At 31.2% G+C, this 19,718-nt stretch overlaps 1 protein-coding gene across 1 annotated transcript; it reads left to right on the plus strand.

Annotated features, from left to right (window-relative positions):
* The first annotated feature begins 3,038 nt into the window (after positions 1-3,038).
* On the plus strand, positions 3,039-9,960 carry LOC133330594 (ras-associated and pleckstrin homology domains-containing protein 1). Its single transcript, XM_061539032.1, has 2 exons — positions 3,039-3,825; positions 7,580-9,960. The coding sequence occupies exons 1-2, from the start codon at positions 3,054-3,056 to the stop codon at positions 9,925-9,927; spliced, it is 3,120 nt and encodes a 1,039-aa protein (XP_061395016.1). The 5' UTR covers positions 3,039-3,053; the 3' UTR covers positions 9,928-9,960.
* Positions 9,961-19,718: the final 9,758 nt, after the last annotated feature.

Consider the following 19,718-nt stretch of genomic DNA (forward strand, 5'->3'; position numbering starts at 1 on the left):
TAAAATAAACTATTGTTTGGAAGTATGGATTTGGAACTTTTAATATCGTATACAAAATAATCCGATATCGCCTAAAAGTATGCACCAAAAATTGCAAAATGTGCCGAAATTATAATTTGGTAAAGAAAAATATTTTGTGTCGACATATCTTTGTTTATGGTTCTTAAAGTTGTCACTTGATTTTGAAAGAAGTACATCTCTATTCAATATTTGAGGTAAATTTTGGGGTTATATCTCATAAAATTTCACAGTTATCGGCAAATCTTTGCATGCGCAAAAGTGTTGAAATTTTATGAAATTTTTTTGTAATCGTTCGGAAGGCCATAACTTTGAAAGTACTTATTATATCAGCATAAAATAAATTTCTTAGGAATGTGTAAACCTTGAACTGTAACCTTCATATTGAAAATAATCCGACTTTGCCTAAAAGTATGCACCACAAATTGAAATTTGTTAATATAAATACATTTTTGCATTTTCTTTTGAAGAGGGACAAATTTCTGCTCTAAAACATTATTTTAGGCGGTTAGTTTAAATGGGAGAAATATTCTCCATTAAAATTCATTATAGGTCACCGAACATGAGAAATCGCTAGGTCTACTATTTATCATGGAAATGTACGCTCAAATGCGACCAAATTAAAAAGTATATGCTTCTTCAAACATTCTTCAAATGGACCCGATTTCTCCCGTTAGGTACCACTTTAGGGATTGGGTCTGAATGGAAAAAATATTCTCCATCGAATTTCACTATAGGTCACCGAACCAGAAATATCGATAGGTCTGCTCTACATTATAGAAAATTCGGTAAAAAAGCTATATGGCTATATGAAACATAGTTATTTTTTATAAATTTAATTTTATTTTTGAATTGTGCCCAATATTTCCTACTGGACTTCACTTTAGGGGGTTGGTCTGAATGAAAAAAACTATTCTCCATCAAATTTCGCTATGGATCACCACGGAAGAGAAATCGCTAGGTCCACTAGATATCATGGAAATGTCAGCTCAATTGTAACCAAATAAAAAAGTCATGTTTTTGTCGTTAAAATTTTGAAATAGGTCCGATTTCTTCTATTGGAGACCAATTTAGGGGGTTGGTCTGAGTGGAACAAATATTCTCTATCAAATTTCACTATAGGTCACCGAAGAAGAGGAATTTCTAGGTCTATTATATATCATGGAAATATTACCTCCCATGTGATGAATGTAGAAAAGTGCGGTTTTTTCCATACATCTTTGAAATGAGTCCGATTTCTTCTATTGGAGACCCATTTAGGGGGTAGGTCTTAATGGAAAAAATATTCTCCATTAAATTCCACTATGGGTCACCAAACAATAGAAATTTGTAGGTCCACTAAGTATCATGGAAATGTCAGCTCAATTGTGACCAAATGAAAACGTCATGTTTTTTCATTATAAATTTGAAATTGGTCCGATTTCTTCTATTGGAGACCCATTTGGGGGGTTGGTCCGAATGGAAAAAATTTTCTCCATTGAATTTCACTATGGGTCATCGAACAAAAGAAATCGCTTGGTCCACTATATATCATAGAAAAATCCGACCAAAAATGCAATATATAGAGAAAAATTTTTTTCGTTCATTTTATATTTTTTTAATGGACCCGATTTCTACACCTGGCCTTCAGTTTGGAGGGTTGGTCTGCTATTCTCCATCGAATTTCACTATGGGTTACCACAGAAGAGAAATCTCTAGGTCTACTATTTATCATGGAAATATTAACTCAAAAGTGCCTGCCTCTTAGCAATATTTTTCTATTGTTCCGCATTAAGACCTCTCTTAGCCCCCTGAAAATTATTTCGAAAGTCGGCTTTGACTTTCCACTTAAAAATGGGTCACCGGTTTCATGTGTCAAGGTTCCATCTTGCATATTTTGTTTTCTCCCCCCGTTTGTAACCTGAAACCACTGTATCGTATTTGAGGTTTAGAAAATAAGGCACACATTCACATTCAGCGTGTCATGGCAATGTTTACTTCGTCTTCACTCTCTCCCCCCATCAAAATTTTCCCATTGGAAGACCAGGAAAAAAAACCAAAAACTTTAACCGCAATGGGGAAAATTAAGTGTGAGAGTAGCGACAGAGCGAGGAGCGAACGTTTTGAATAATAAAACAAACAAACAAATGAATAGAAAGTTGAAAGTGCAAAGCGCGAGAACGGGGAGGAGGAGGGAGGAGGGGGTAGATCAACTTTTTCCAGAACTATTATAACAGCAGTAACTACAGGAAACATTTGTTATATATATGGGGTCGAAGGGGGAAAGGGAGACTAGAGACCATCTATTACAGGCAGCTTGGGGTTGTAGGTCATTGACTCGTCGGTGTTGTTCTCCCTGGACTCCAGTAAATTTTATAGCCATTTACTCTGTGGTATGGGAGGAGCTGTGCTTGCTTACCTTGCCTTGGCCATGGTAATGGTTTTCTATTTATTTAAATTCTTATTCTTCAATTTCCACTTTATCGCAATGGTGACCTTCCAATGCACCACCATCGCCACCACCCTTGAAGGTTATGGTTCGGTGTGTGGTTATTTTTTCTTAAATGCTCTTGAATTTTGGGTGATTAATGATGTTGTTGTTGTTCTGCTTATTTTATTATCACATACCTTGAACCCCCCGCACTCAGGGGAAATCATGCATGCATATTTTTGATTAATGATTTTTAATTCTTTTCGATTTTTTTCTTTCTTTGCAGATTAAAAATCTTACAAATCTAGCCGATACTTGTCCAAGTATTGGCAAAAGTGCCATTGCAACTGCCACAGCCGGTGGTAGTAATACTTGCAGCAACAGTTGCTATACAAGTCCCTCCAAGCAAAGTCTGGGCAGCGGCTGTGGTGTCGATTATCAATATCTATTATCCTCCTCACCGGGTGGTAGTGCCATAGCTGGTGGAGGTGGCGTTGGCGGTGTAAAACTACGCAAATTTTCCGATCGTTGTCTAACATCCTCACCAGGTGGTAGTGCATCGGCTGCTGCTGGTGGTTTACCCACTGAGGCTGGAGCTTCCTCCTCACATTCATATCGCATTTCAATGGCCAATCTCGAGGAAACACAAGAGTCCGAACTTGATGTCATTTTGGGAGAGCTGAGCCTCTTGGAGGCCCAAATTGCCGCTGGCGATGCCAATTTCCTACCAGCTGCCGGCGCCCCGGGGGCCATGTGCACGCCCTCCTCAACTCGAACACATTCACGCACAAATTCCACCATATCCGGAGCCACCTCGATATCGGGAGCCTCGGAGGCTGGTAGCAGCAACAGCAGCAGTACTTCACATTCATTATGTTCCTCATCGGGTGTATCGGAAAACGGTAGCCATGTCAGCAGCAGCAACACTCATCAGCATCATCATCTGATGCAACAACATCATCATCAGCATCCTTCGACAACAACAACAAATAATAATGGTCCTACAACAACACAACTAAGAGAACCACGTACTGAATCTCCGGACAATGATTCGGCATTTAGTGACACGGTATCACTGCTCTCCAGTGAATCTTCCGCTTCATCGGGTATGAGTTCGGCACTGCAGCATCATAAACGACTCAACCAACATCAACCTGTCTTACCCTTATCGGGCAATACGAAGGCGGCCAAAATCCAATTGGCCCTCCACAAACTGGAAACGGCACCCATACGCCGCCTCTTTGTCAAGGCATTTACCTCGGATGGAGCCTCGAAATCACTGCTAGTTGATGAACGTATGACATGCGGGCATGTAACACGTTTATTGGCCGATAAAAATCATGTACAAATGCAACCGAATTGGGCTTTAGTTGAGAATTTAGGCGATTTACAAATGGGTAAGTTTGGGGAGAACATGAAATTAACAAAAAGCAAAGAGATGGGGGAGAGAGAGAGGAAGAAATACTAATTTTTCATTTATTTTTAAGGTAAATTGTTCTTCCAAGGATTGAGGAGGAGCTCGAAATGTCCATGAGGTCCAAGGGAAACATTTTTAAGGAGTCCACACCATGGAGATTTTTTGGAAAATATAATTTTGTTCAAGGCCCCCAAGGCAATAATTTGTAAAACTAGGTCCCAAAAGTTCTAAACAAGGCCGAGATTTTCTAAATACAGGACAAAACAAGTTTTGTCGGATCTAGAAAAATTTTCAAATATCATACTCCGATTTGTCGCACAATATGGTTTTGTTGTACGATTTGGTTGGATGCTTAGCAAATTTTCAAACCAATTCAATTTAGTTCTCCACTTGCCCGTTCGAAGTGGTGGTGCGCTAATCAGTAAATTGTGGACTTATCAATTAATATATACAGTACTTTATTCGAATACATTTTCGTTCTAGTTATACAGTTACATTTTAGCAATGAACAGAACCTTTTATTTCGAAAACCGAACTTCGAATTCTCCAAAATAAGGAGAAATTAAATTGTTCCATTTTGGAGAGTCATTTTTCTCCGTATGTAGTAATTCTATTAATTTCTTGTGTATGGAGACCCATAGTGGAGAATATTTTTTCCTTTGGAAGCAACCCTCTCCAATAAGTTTTTTGGGCGAATTTTTAGACCAAATTGAAAAAAAGGTCTAAAAAGCGGACTTCGATTTTATAAAATAATTCCATAGGGCTATTTTAGGTGGTATGCTTTAAAGCTGCAGATTTCTTTTGTTTGGAGACCCATAGTGGAATTTAATGGAGAATATATTTCTCTTTGGCAGCAATTCCCTCCAATAAGTTTTTGGGCGAAATTTTGGCTCCAACGAAAAAATATACCCAACATTTTCAGTTTTTGAGATGCCACTATTCCAGACCCTTATTTTTGATGGTATGGTATATAGCTGCACATTTCTTTTGTTCGGTGACCCCTAGTGGAATTTGGCGGAGAGTATTTTTTCCTTTGGAGGCAATGCCCTCCAATTAGTTTTTGGGCAAAATTTAGGCCCAAATGAAAAAATACCCAAAATATCCAATTATTTAAATACCGCAATTGTATACCCCCATTTTTAATGGTATGTACTATAGCTGCACATTTCTTTAGTTCTGGGACCCATACTGAAATTCGATGGAGAATATTTTTCTCTTTGGAAGCAATCATCTCCAATACGTTTTTGGGCGAAATTTTGGCCCAAATTGAAAAAAGGTCTAAAAACATCAATTACTTGTATAACATACTTCTATAAGGCTATTTTTGTCGAATGCTGTATAGCTGCAGATTTATTTTGTTCGGTGACCTATAGAGAAATTTTATGGAGAATATTTTTCCCGTTCATAAGATTACCCTCAAATTAAATTTTGGGCAAAAATTTGGCCTAAATGAAAAAATATCCAAAATATGCATTTTTTTTAGATACCACAATTCGATACCTTTATTTTAAATGGTATGCACTATAGCGGCACATTTATTTTATTCGGTGGCCTCTAGTGGAATTTGATGGAGAATATTTTTCCCTTTGGAAACAAACCCCTCCAATTGGGTTTTGGGCGAAATTTTGGCCCAAATGGCAAAATACCCACAATTTACATTTCTTCGATACCACAATTCGATGCCTTTATTTTTAATGGTATATACTATAGCTGCACATTTCTTTTGTTCTGTGACCCATACTGAAATTCGATGGAGAATATTTTTCCCCTTGATAGCAAACCCCTCCCATTTGTTTTTGGGTTTATCAAATTTGCATACCGAAAATTTAGCTGCAAAATGTGGCAAAAACGCCTAAAAAAACCAGATTTATTTTGTTCGGTGACCTATAGAGAAATTTTATGGAGAATATTTTTCCCGTTCATAAGATTACCCTCAAATTAAATTTTGGGCAAAAATTTGGCCTAAATGAAAAAATATCCAAAATATGCATTTTTTTAGATACTACAATTCGATACCTTTATTTTAAATGGTATGCACCATCCAGTATATCAAATTTGCATACCGTTATTTTAGCAGTATGGACTATAGCTGCAGATTTCTTTTGTTCGGTGATTCCTAGTAGAATTTGATGGAGAGTATTTTTTCCTTTGGAGTCAATCCCTTCCAATTAGTTTTTGGGCAAAATTTTGGCCCAAATGAAAAAAATACCCAAAATTTTAAATTTTTTAGATACCACACCTTTCTATACCCTTAATATTTATGGTATGTTGTATAGCTACAGCTTTCTCTTGTTTGGAGACCCATAGTGAAATTTTATGGAGAACATATTTCCGCTTGATACCACTCTTCTCCATATAATTTTTAACCGAAAATTGGGCACAAGTTTAAAAAATTGTAAAAATACATTCTTTCATTGTTCAACCCCTTTTTAATACGTTATTTAAGTGATCTGTTCACTTTTATAGGGTAGCTAGATGGTTAACATGTTCCACAAAAATGTTCTTCATTGTCTTGGCAGTAATATTGCTGAATATACTCTAGTCCTAGGTTGTTCGGATTCCAAGGAAGCCATATGCAACAAATTTTCAGTTTTGGAAATTACTGATTTTGAGTGTTTTTTTTAGAAATGTGCAAAAAAGTCATTTTTAGCGATTCGCTAGAGGGTTAATCTAAATTAGAAAAAAAAAATTCATAGTGTGGGTAGTAATTTTGCTATAGAGGTCTTGGACCTAGGTCGTGTGCATTCCGAGCAAACCATACAAAACTAATTTTCACTTTTGAAAATAACTGATTTTGAGGTTTTGTTTAGAGATGGACCGAAAATACCCCTTTAGCGAGTCGCTAGAGGGTTAACATAAATTAGAAAAATTTTCTCCATTTTTTGGGGAGTCATTTTGATAAATAGGTCTTGGACCTAGGTTGTGCGGATTCCAAGAAAATCATACGAAACTATTTTTCTCTTTTGAAAATGACTGATTTTGAGACATTTTTTTTTAAAGTGGACCAATAAGACCCATTTAGTGTGTCCCTAGAGGGTTAGCATAAATTAGAAAAAGTTTCTTCATTGTGTGGTTAGTAATTTTGCTAAAGATGTGTTGGACCTAGGTTGTGCGGATTCCAAGAAAATCATACGAAACTATTTTTCTCTTTTGAAAATGACTGATTTTGAATGTTTTTTTAGTAATGGCCCAAAAAGCCCTTTTAGTGAGTCCCTAGAGGGTTAAGTTGTATTACAAAAAATTTCTTCATTGTGTGGGTAGTAATTTTGCTAAAGAGGTCTTGGACCTAGGTTGTGTGGATTCCGAACAAACCATATCAAACTATTTTTCTCTTTTGAAAATAACTGATTTTGAGTGTTTTTTTTAGAAGTGGACCAGTTAGACCCATTTAGTGAGTCCCTAGAGGGTTAAGTTGCATTACAAAAAAATTATTCAGTTAGTTTTCCTAAAGGGTTACCAGGTTGTGTAAATTAGAAACCCATACAAAGTTTCTTGAAAATAACTGAATTTTGTTTGGACCAGTTACACCCAAAAATTTTGCAAAAAAAGATTGTGTCAGTAATTTTGCAATGAAACCATAGGTTGTATGGATTCCAAGAAAACCATAGCCAACCATTTTGCTCTTTTGCAAATAATTATTTTTTCTAATTCCACTTCCTCTCTCCTTCTTTGCTTTAATTTATATTTTGTTCTTTTGAATATTTTTTTATTAATATTTTTCTTTCCCTTTCCAGAACGTCTATTTGAAGATCATGAACTATTGGTGGATAATCTAATGACCTGGAATTCAGATGCTGGCAATCGTGTACTGTTTCAACAACGTTCGGATAAGGTGTCACTTTTCATACGCCCTGAGTTGTATTTACCCGGCCCGCAAATGGCACCGGGCAGTCAACATGATGAACATACCCGTTCTATGCTGTTGGAGGAATTTTTCGAAACCAACACCGAGATACAAGTTGATGGTCCCCTTTACATGAAGGCTGATCCCAAAAAGGGTTGGAAACGTTATCATTTTGTGTTGCGCAGTTCGGGCCTATACTATTTTCCCAAAGAGAAAACCAAAAATGTACGGGATCTAATGTGCCTGACCTTGTTCAATGGCTATAATGTTTATAGGGGTTTGGGGTGGCGCAAGAAATGGAAGGCACCCACCGATTATACTTTTGGCTTTAAGTCGGCAGTCGATTCGAGTTTGGGTAAATCATGTCGCACCTTGAAAATGTTGTGTGCCGAAGATTTGGAGACCATGGAGAAATGGTTGACAGCCATTCGGGTGGCAAAATATGGTAAACAGCTGTGGGATAATCACAAGTCCCTGATGGAGGAATTGACCATGGGTGGTGATGGTATATCGCAGAGTAGTTTTGCTGTGTCGATGCGTAGCGAATCGATTAGCAGCATTTCATCGGCGGTACCATCACAGTGTGGCAGTGTTAGCTCGGCTATTTCGAGTATGTCAGCCTCAAGTGGTGGTCGGGTGTCGAGAGCATCCTCCTCTTCCTCAAGTGGTTGTTTGTCGGATGATAATAATGGTTTTGATTCGGAATTTACCACGGGTACTATAAAACGAAAGCCATCAATGAAACCCAATTTGCCCTTGACCACCATGACCCGACAGCTGAAGGAGGTGGGTGAAAATACCCAGGCTGATAATGAGGATATGAATAATACCTCACCGGAACATAGCGGTACTTTGACTAGGCGTCATAGTCGCCGTAAGTCTCAAGAATCGAATGGTAGTGGCACTTTGAAGAGACGTCCTGCCGGAGCAGCCACAGCGGCCATTATGACCGGTCTGACAAAGAGAGGTTCTGCGGAGAGTATGAATGCAAATAATTCATCGGGTTCCTCAAATTCCACACCCACTCCAACGCCAAGTATTTGTGCAAAGCCATTGGTGGGGGTGAGTTCGGGAGGCTATGGGGGCCAGCAGGATAATAGCCAATTGCCACCACCACCACCTCCCTCGGTGTTGAACAGTGTGGTAGCTGGAGCGGATGCCATGAGTTGTTCGACCTTGTCATTGGATTCATTGCCACCACCACCACCGCCGGCAGCCTTAGATGAAGTTCAGCAGGATGTGTATGGTTCGCAGTTGTCACTGGTGTCATTGCCGCCACCACCACCACCAGAGGAGGTGCCATTGACTCCGACCACACCCACAGCCAGTAATGGGGGTCTGTATTCAATGGTGCCGGGCGGTGGTTCCAAAATACCACCACCTGCCGTGCCAGCCAAGCCCATTAAGCCAGCCGTCAAGGCTGCACCGCCATATAAAAATCCACCAGATTACAAGGGTTCATTGGCCAACAATCAAGCGCTACCACCTCCACCACCCCCAGCAACCACCACGACGACGACAACACAAAAGAAAGTCTCCTTTGCCGATTCGCCCGTATTGCTGCGAAGAAAAATGCATTCTCCCGAACCTCAAGAGCCCTTCTATTCTCCCGGCCCCCTGCCACCACCAAGAAACGATCTCACAAGGCTCTCGAATTGTTCATCAACCATTTCATCGGTATCACAACAAGACTATGGTTCCCCAAAACGCCTACAAGAATCGAATTCGAATCCGCCGCGCGACTTCCTCAAAGATCTGCAAAGGGTAATGCGTAAAAAATGGCAAGTGGCACAAAAGTGTAAATTGGAACCGGCCACAACACCCCATGAGGTATTGGGTTTTCGTGATTTCTCCTCGGAGGAGTTGCTGGCCCATAGCCTTAACTCGAATTCGCATTTCTATCGGGAAACTGCCAATGTTAGTAATTGGGTACAGGAACACTATGGGGCAGGATTGCCATGCGAACCACCACCACCATTGAATGAATATGCCCTCTATGAGAATATACATGCGAATAATAGTAATAATCAAGCGGCGGCGGCGATGGCGGGACAAATGGCACCCACTATGGAAAATCAGCAACAGCAGCAATATGCCCAGCTGCTTATGGGTAGTAGCAGTATGCCAGCACCACCTCCACCATTAGCCACCAGTATGGATATGTCAAAACGTAATAAACGGCCACCGCCTCCACCACCCAAACGAAGTGATTCCACACATCTGACACATCGTGTTTAGTCTTTTCTGGGTACGTGCTTTCGGGCACGGGGTTTTTGGCATAAATGAGCAGCAGCATCGTCATCCTCAGCATCCAAGAAAAATTGGAAATTATGGCCAAGAGAGAAATTCGATTATTTTTTAAAAACTAAAAAAAAATATTTTCTAAACAAGAAATTGAAAACCCTAACCTAAAAAAAATAAATTTTCAAAACAATAAATTTGCAAAACAACAAATTTTAATTTTAAAGTATTTCCAATTAAAAAAATTGAAAAAAAACAAAGAAAGTGCTTTTAAAGATTTATTTTTAATATCTTATATATAAATAAAAAATTATTAATTTTTATTTTTTAAGTTAAAAAAAACAAATCAAAAAATACCGAAATAAATTGCAAAACAAAACAAAACCACATGTGGCATTCAAACCTCCTAGCTACCTACCTATTTACCTGTCGCTTTTTTAAAATATTATTTTAAGTTCCTTTTTATATAATTATTGCGAATTGTGTAAACAAACAACTAACCAATAATACGATTATTTTTAAAATTCGATTTTTTGTAAAATTTATACACCCCTTTCTCCCCTTTAAAAATTATACACATTTTACATTAATTATACAGAGTTGTAATCATAATTAATTAATTATTAAAATTAGAATTATTTTTTAATGAATTTAATTATTATACCCCAACAATTATATATACTATTTTTCGAAATTAGAATATGTTCCATATTTTGAAAAACTAAAAAAAAAAAACAAAAAACCAACAATATGCAATAAAATTTTTATTTTAAAATTAAAAAAAAAAAACAAAAACGCACACACAATTATTTTTTTATATAAAATCTGAATGAATTTTTCAAATTTGAAATTTTGCCAACATAACCTCAAATAATTTAAATTTATTTTGTAAAAGAAATCTACACACTTTGGGTCCTAAAAATATTTTTATTAAAAATTCCAAGCATTGGGGATACTTAAAAAATTAAAATTAAAAATTCGAAATATCCAGGATGTTAAAGCAAAAATATTTTTTTTTTTAATCGAGGGGCTTCAGGGCGCCTTAAAGTATATTATTTAGAAAAATCAAGGTCCTGAGGATGATTTTAAAAAATATATAGAGCTGAGCAGTATAGTTGGACGGGGCCGACCATATGATACCCTACACAACTTCGACGAAAATCTAACTTTCTTTTTGGTTCTATATTCAGAGCTTGGGCAATATTTTGCGATATTTGCACCCCCTAGACCTACTAGATGTCAACAAATATTTCTAATATTCAGTAGACGAGGGCTATACTTGTCCAGATTCTATTTACCGTGGGTTATGTTGTGATGTTGAGCTTTCAATTGTGGCCTGTATATCGACTTGAAATAAAAACACAAAAAATAAAGTTTTTGGTACACTTTGTTCCAATATTATTATCTGATCATCACCGAAAATTATAGGACCATACCTGGATCTTCATAGAAAATTTGAAAGCTATTTTTTTGAAAGCGCTATATTTCCGCCCTCCAGTGTGGTAATGGGTTACTAAGTAATATCTCAGTATGTAAGCTCCTGCACATATTTAAATGTAACTCCCACATCCGAGTACATAAGACAATGTAATCAAACACTCCGCTTGGATATACTATCCGCTTCTCGGCTCTATGTCCTTCAGGGGTAAACATATCCGCTGTAGAATACAAATTTTGTCAAGTTTTACACAAAAGTCAGGGTCCATTTGAATCGCTAAATATTGACCGATCTTTATCAAAACAGCCATGTTTATTTTTTGACCTGATTCCCTTCTCCAGAAAATCAGACAAAAATAAAGTTTTTGGTCCATTTCATCCCCTAAATATTAACCGATCTTTACTTAAATGTGGGTCTATGACCAATATTTCGCGGCGTTACAAACTCTTGACATCATAGTTGTGTAGGGTAATAAAACCCAAGCCTCGAACTTTAGGCATAAACAAATATTATTCCAAATTATCCACGGACTTTGTGCCCTTTGGTAAAATATTTTTTTTTATCGAAAGAATGGAGAAACTCTCTTCTAGTATAAATTTGACAAAAAAAAAAATAATTTTTGAGTTCCATTGAATCGCTTTCCAACGTCTTCAAAGTACTATTATTATATGAAACGAAGTCCACATGGAATACTTTCCTATAAATATTTTACCCCTTTCCAAACAATAGGGGTTTTTTTTTTTGAGGACTCTGGTACTGGTACATCGAATCTCTCATTAAATCACATTTGCAACAAAGCATTTCGTTTTTTTTTTTTTGCCCTTTGAATTCCGGCTACTTTAAAGGACTACAATAACCGCATAACCTTTGCAAATAACCACAGATCCTCACGAATTTTGAATTGTCTAATTTAATTTGTTGATTGGTTAATAGCCTCCACTTGGCCGCTTAGTCCAAAGTTTCTTCAAATTTGGCTTAGGTGCTTTTGTTTATGTTGAGAAATGCGTATTGAAGCAAATCTACTGATGAGTTGAGTTTTTCATACTTTTGAAAGAACATGGATGAAGCTTTATCGGTCTTGGCTCATACTACAACTTCCATTAGGATAATTCAACGATATTGGGATTTGGCACGCACTAATCTGGGACTTTGAGGATACAATTTGTTATCGGAAGCTTTTCTCTAGAAAAAAGTTGTTATCGAATATTGATACAATATTTGGGTTTTTGGAGGATAAAATACTTCTACATGACCCCATAAAAATATACCTACCTCTCTTAGACATTTGGACGGTCCATTTCGATTGCTTAGATGATAGAAAATCTCATAGCAATAGCATTACAATATATGACCTTCTTTTGTCATAGCCTCCATATAATGGTATCTCGATTTATGTTTGGTATTTCGATAGTCTACAGTTTTTTTTTCCATCCTATGATCCATCCTTATAATTAGGTACTTTGAATTCTCAGAAGATAAATAAATCTCCTGGCAAAAATGTAACCAATAAAGGTTTCAGGTCCGCACCATTTTTGATATTTTGAAAGACAAAGCTGAAATATCTTGTCATTTAGAATTATCAGGACAAGACAAATTTCGATATAGGTCAATGTTTGGACATAGCTATTACTCTCGTAAAGGTTCTGCCGCATTTTGAAGATCCTAGACATATTTGGAGTTTCAGTGTATCAGTGAATAAATAAAAATACAAAAAGAAATTTTTCGATGTTGGACCACTTTTTAAAATAGTCTCCACAAATTTCTAACTGACGGTTGTGGTAAATTTTTTCTTATTTTTTTTTTTTCTTTGTAACAATTTTCTCAGTTCCCTTTGTGAATAGAACCCTCCATAGGTTTGAATGCTACTTTCACAACGGTATCCGGTAATTTTTTTTTTTTTTGAAATTTAAATTTTTTATATTGAAAAAAAAAAAATGTTAATTGCTTAATATTGAAAAATAAATTTGTAAATGAATTAAAAATAATATTGGATGTATTTAAAAAAGGCTTGAGAGTAATAAACTATTAAATATTAATTATATAAATAATTAATTTTATAAAAAAATAAAAAAAAATAAATAGTTTATAACAAAAAAAAACAGAAACCATGAAAAAATATTGAAACCCATGGTAAAAAAACCTGCCAATTTAGAAAACAAACTACAGAGAGGAGATTTTTTTCTCTGAAAATAAATAATTAAAAAAAGATAAAACTAAAAATACATTTTCTATTCTTTTTTATTTTGGTATGGTTTAATATATAAGAAATAATAATAATAATTAATAAAATTAAATAAACAAGTAAGGTATTGTTCCATATATAGTTATATAAACAAAAAAACAACAACAAAAGCCATAAAACATTTTATTTGTATAATTTATATTTTATACAATAATAAATAAAATAAAATTATATATTTAATTATAAAACTAAATACATAAAAATAAAATAAAATATAAAAAAAAACATACTAAACATTTAGTGGGCATGCAATGCTTTTTTTTATACATATATATAAAATTAAAAAAAAAATAAATTATAAAAAAAAAATTAATTATAAAAAATAAATTATAAAAAATACATATTAATAATAAAATTAAAAAAAAAATAAATAAATTATAAAAAAAAATTAATTATAAAAAATAAATTATAAAAAATACATATTAATAATAAAACAAATAAATAACTTAAAAAATTTAAAATATTTTATATATAAAAAAAATTAAGCGCAAGTGAAAAAAATAACTAAATTATACAAAATCCTTGTCTTTAAATAAATTAAATAAAATATTGAAAATATACAAAATTAAATTTAAAAAAATAAAACAAAAAATTATTAAAAGATCATTTTTGCTTATGATTTTTTTTTTCAAATTTTATATCAAAAAATCCATATCTGGCAATTTTTCATTTAATTCCGGAAATGCTTCTTCATTTTTTTTTTGAAAAAAAAAAATAGAACAAAATCGCAACCATTATTTTTTATTTACAATTATTATCGATAATGCTTTCACATACAGACAAATTAATATCGATAATTTTTCTATACTAAAAAAATATTCTTATCAATAATTTTTCTATACAGAAAATGGCTCCATAAAAAGTTATTATCAATAATTTCTATACAAAATAAAATTATTGATAATATTTCTATACAAAAAAATATATATCGGTAACTCTGTCTAGGTTATGGTCATCTTTCGTATATATAATTTAGTTTTTTTTTTTTTTTTTTTGCAACAATAACAACAGTGGTGTTCCTACAAATAAAAATAGCTTCAGTTTTTTTTCGAGTTTAAGTTAAAAATAAAAAAGAAATAAAAACAGCAATAGCATTTTTTTTTACATAACAACTCCTAAAAATATGCTATAATTTTGTTTACTATAAAACACAAACCTACGTCAACATATAATTTCCTAAACAAAAATAATTTCAATTTTAAAAATAAAAAAAAATTAAATTTAAAAACAAATTACAACTAAATTCTAAATCTAAATCTAAGTTTTCCAAAACTATATCTCTGTCTCTTTCTACTTATTTTAGGTTATGTAAATTAATTGTATAAAAAAAAGAAATATATATTAGAAATTATTATAATTATAAGAAATAAAAAAATGGAAATTGTATTGTCAAAGAAAATTCAAAACCCCTAAAGGTAATTGATTGTAATTAATTATTAAGTGCCATAGGTCCTGCTCCCTCCTTCTCACAAATCTTAACTAAAAAAATACCTAAATCTAAGCTTACCTTAACAATTTTTCAAATCTAAAGCCTAATAAATATTTAAAAAAATTATAAAATTAATAATAAATAAATAAAATTATTTAAAAAACGCAATAATGTTTACCACATATTTCCCTCCAGCTTTATCTACTCTCTTTTTTTTTTAAGTTTTTCAAATTTTATTTGCATTTCATTTGTATACTAAAAAAATAAAAAAAAAAACAAAAAAAAACTTACAAATAAATTAACAAATTTATATACAAAAAATACAAAATAAAAAACTAACTGAATATAATTATGCTTAATATTTATATATACATAACTACATTATACAAAACATGAAAATAAAAATTAAAAAAAAAATAATAACAACAAACTAAAAACATCCATCAACCCATTAAACATTACAACAACCATTTATATATACATACTAATTTTTTCATATAAGAGAAAACAAAAACTAAAAATTAAAAAACAAATCATATTTTTATTTTAAATAAAAATACCCCATTTAAATAAAAACAAAAACAAGAAATCAAAAATTGGTCTATTTATTTCTGTTCTCATCACCGATTGGCCGAATCACTTCACTTTGAGTTGGGACACATGGGTGGGGGCTGGTTACTGATCACATTACATTTCACATTTCGTTCACCACTTCAACAAAAACAAAATAATTATTATCGATTACATTTTCTAAAAACAATTTCGATATGTTTTCTATGCAGAAAAACTGATATCATAAATTTTTCATTATAGAGAAATCATTATCGATAATTTTTCTACACAAAAAATTATAATCGATAATTTTTTTATACAAAAAATTATTATCGATAATTTTTCTATACAAAAAATTATTATCGATAATTTTTCTATACAAAAAATTATAATCGATAATTTTTCTATACAAAAAATTATAATCGATAATTTTTCTATACAAAAAATTATAATCGATAATTTTTCTATACAAAAAATTATTATCGATAATTTTTCTATACAAAAAATTATTATCGATAATTTTTCTATACAAAAAATTATAATCGATAATTTTTCTATACAAAAAATTATTATCGATAATTTTTCTATACAAAAAATTATTATCGATAATTTTTCTATACAAAAAATTATTATCGATTAAAGAATGTTATTATCGATATATTTTCTATACGAAAAAAAATATTTTCGATAATTGTTCTATCTATACAGAATAATTATCGATATTTCTTTACACAAAAACATTATTATCGATAATTTTTCTATACAAAAAATCAGAATACATCATTATTATACAGTAAAATAATTACCAATAAATTTTCTACATACAAAATTATTATCGGTCATTTTTCAGCATAGAAAAAATTATTTACGTTAATTGTTCTACTCGATAATTTGCCTGTGTAAAAAATTATTATCGATAACTTTTCTATACCCAAAAATGTTTATCGAACGTTTTTCTATGCAGAAAAATTATTATCGATGCATTTTCCACACATAAACATTGTTATCGATACATTTTCTACACCGATAATTTTTTATACAGACAAATTATTATCGACAAAAAATTATCGATACATTTTTTATGCAGAAAAAAAATGTTATAAAATTTTCCATGCAAAAAATATCAATCATTTTTCTATAAGAAAAAATCATATCGATAGTTTTCCTATACGTAAAAATTACTATCGATAAATGAAAGTTATTATCGATATACTTTCTACAGAGAAAAATTATTATAGATACATTTTCTGCATAGAAAAAAATTTAATCCATAATTTTTTTCTAAAGAAAAATTATTATCGATAATTTTCTATACGGAAAAATTATTATCGATACATTTTCTATGCAGAAAAATGACAATCGGTAATTTTTCTTTACGAAAAAAAATACTATCGATAATTTTTCTGGGTGGAAAAATTATTATCGATAATTTTTCTAGGTGGAAAAATTACTATCGATGATTTTTCTATACAGAAAAATAAATATCGATAAGTTTTCTATACAATAACAGTATTATCGATAATTTTTCTACGCCGAAAGAATTATCGATAAGTTTTATATGCAGAAAATTTTTATTCTACACCGAACAATTGTTATCGATATTTTTTTCTACACAGAAAATTTGTTATCGATAATTTCTCAACCCGGAAAAAGTATTATTGCTAATTTTTTTATACGAAAAAATGTATTATTGATATCTTTTCTATGAAAACAATTTTATCGATGATTTTTCTATAGGGAAACATAATTATCGATCATTTTCCTGTGTAGAAAAATGAACGATATTTATTTTTCTGTATCGAATAATTATTGATAATAATTTTTCAGTGTAGAAAAATTGTCTATATAGAACAATTATTGATAATAATTTTCCGATATAGAAACAATATCGAAAATGAATTTTTCTATGTAGAAAATTGATCTACATAGAGAAAAATTATAGATAGTAATTTTTTCGTATAGATAATTTATCGATATTTATTTCCATGTAAAAAATCATCGATAACAATTTTTCAGTGTAGAAAAATTATCGATAATAATTTGTTCGTATAGTAAAATTATCAATAATAATTTTTTCGTATAGGAAAATTATCGTTCATAATAATTCTGCGTAGGAAAGTTATCGATAATATTTTTTTCTGTTTAGAAGAATTATCGATAATAATTTTTTGTAGAAAAGGTATCGATACAATTTTTTTCGTATAGAAAAATTATCGATAATAATTTTTCCGTATAGAAAACTTATCGATAATAATTTTTCCGTATAGAAAAATTATCGTTCATAATAATTCTGCGTAGGAAAGTTATCGATATTATTTTTTTCTGTTTAGAAGAATTATCGATAATAATTTTTTGTAGTAAAGGTATCGATACAATTTTTTTTCGTATAGAAAAAATATCGATAATATTTTTTCCGTATAGAAAAATTATCGATAATAATTTTTCCGTATAGAAAAATTATCGATAATATTTTTTCCGTATAGGAAAATTATCGATAATATTTTTTCCGTATAGAAAAATTATCGTTCATAATAATTCTGCTTAGGAAAGTTATCGATATTATTTTTTTCTGTTTAGAAGAATTATCGATAATATTTTTTTGTAGAAAAGGTATCGATACAATTTTTTTCGTATAGAAAAATTATCGGTAATATATTTTCCGTATAGAAAAATTATCGATAATATTTTTTCCGTATAGAAAAATTATCGAGAATAATTTTTCCGTATAGAAAAATTATCGTTCATAATAATTCTGCGTAGGAAAGTTATCGATAATATTTTATCTGTTTAGAAGAATTATCGATAATAATTTTTTGTAGAAAAGGTATCGATACATTTTTTTTCGTATAGAAAAATTATCGATAATATTTTTTCCGTATAGAAAAATTATCGACAATAATTTTTTGCGTATAGAAAAATTATCGATAATATTTTTTCGCGTATAGAAAAATTATCGATAATATTTTTTCCGTATAGAAAAATTATCGTTCATAATAATTCTGCGTAGGAAAGTTATCGATATTATTTTTTTCTGTTTAGAAGAATTATCGATAATAATTTTTTGTAGAAAAGGTATCGATACAATTTTTTTCGTATAGAAAAATTATCGATAATGTTTTTTCCGTATAGAAAAATTATCGATAATAATTTTTCCGTATAGAAAAATTATCGATAATAATTTTTCCGTATAGAAAAATTATCGATAATATTTTTTCCGTATAGAAAAATTATCGTTCATAATAATTCTGCGTAGGAAAGTTATCGATAATATTTTTTCTGTTTAGAAGAATTATCGATAATAATTTTTTGTAGAAAAGGTATCGATACAATTTTTTCCGTATAGAAAAATTATCGATAATATTTTTTTCGTATAGAAAAATTATCGATAATAATTTTTCCGTACAGAAAACTTATCGATAATAATTTTTCCGTATAGAAAAATTATCGATAATAATTTTTCTGTATAAAAAATTGTCGATAATAAATTTCCGTATAGAAAAATTATCGATAATAATTTTTCTGTATAGAAAAATTATCGATAATAATTTTTCTGTATAGAAAAATTATCGATAATAATTGTTCTGTATAAAAAATTGTCAAAAATAAATTTTTCGTAAAGAAACATTGTCGATAATTATTTTTCTGTATAGAAAAATTATCGATAATAATTATTCTGTATAGAAAAAGTATCGATAATATTTATTCTGTGTAGAAAATTGATCGATAAATGTTTATCGATATTAATTTTTCCATGAAGAAAAATTATTGAAAATTATATTTATGTATAGAAAATGTATCGATAAAAATGCATGCATAAAAAGTTATCGATGATTACTAAAAAATTATAAAATTATTACTTTATCATAATGCCTTAAAGTATGCTATGAAATTGCTAATGCATGTAATGAGAAAATGCAGCCATATGGATGAATATATTAAGTGTACAAAATACAATTAAAAAAAAAATAATAAAAAATATTAAAAAATAAAATTTATGAAAAATACAATTTAAAAAATGTGAGTATAAATGTATTTGCTTATATGAGATGTTTTATTATATAATAAATAAATATTATTAAAATTAAATATTAAAAAATTATTATTAAAAAATAATATTATTATGGCTA

This window comes from Musca vetustissima, unplaced genomic scaffold, assembly GCF_032173495.1.
Source record: "Musca vetustissima isolate MV318-11 ecotype Yass unplaced genomic scaffold, APGP_CSIRO_Mvet_v1 utg12995, whole genome shotgun sequence".
In the NCBI taxonomy this organism is placed as follows: domain Eukaryota; kingdom Metazoa; phylum Arthropoda; class Insecta; order Diptera; family Muscidae; genus Musca; species Musca vetustissima.

Coding starts and splice junctions, on each gene's coding strand:
- LOC133330594 (XM_061539032.1), top strand. CDS start 3,054: ATGGCCAATCTCGAGGAAACACAAGAGTCCGAACTTGATGTCATTTTG. Junction 3,826..7,579: donor TTTAGGCGATTTACAAATGG/GTAAGTTTGGGG, acceptor TTCCCTTTCCAG/AACGTCTATTTGAAGATCAT.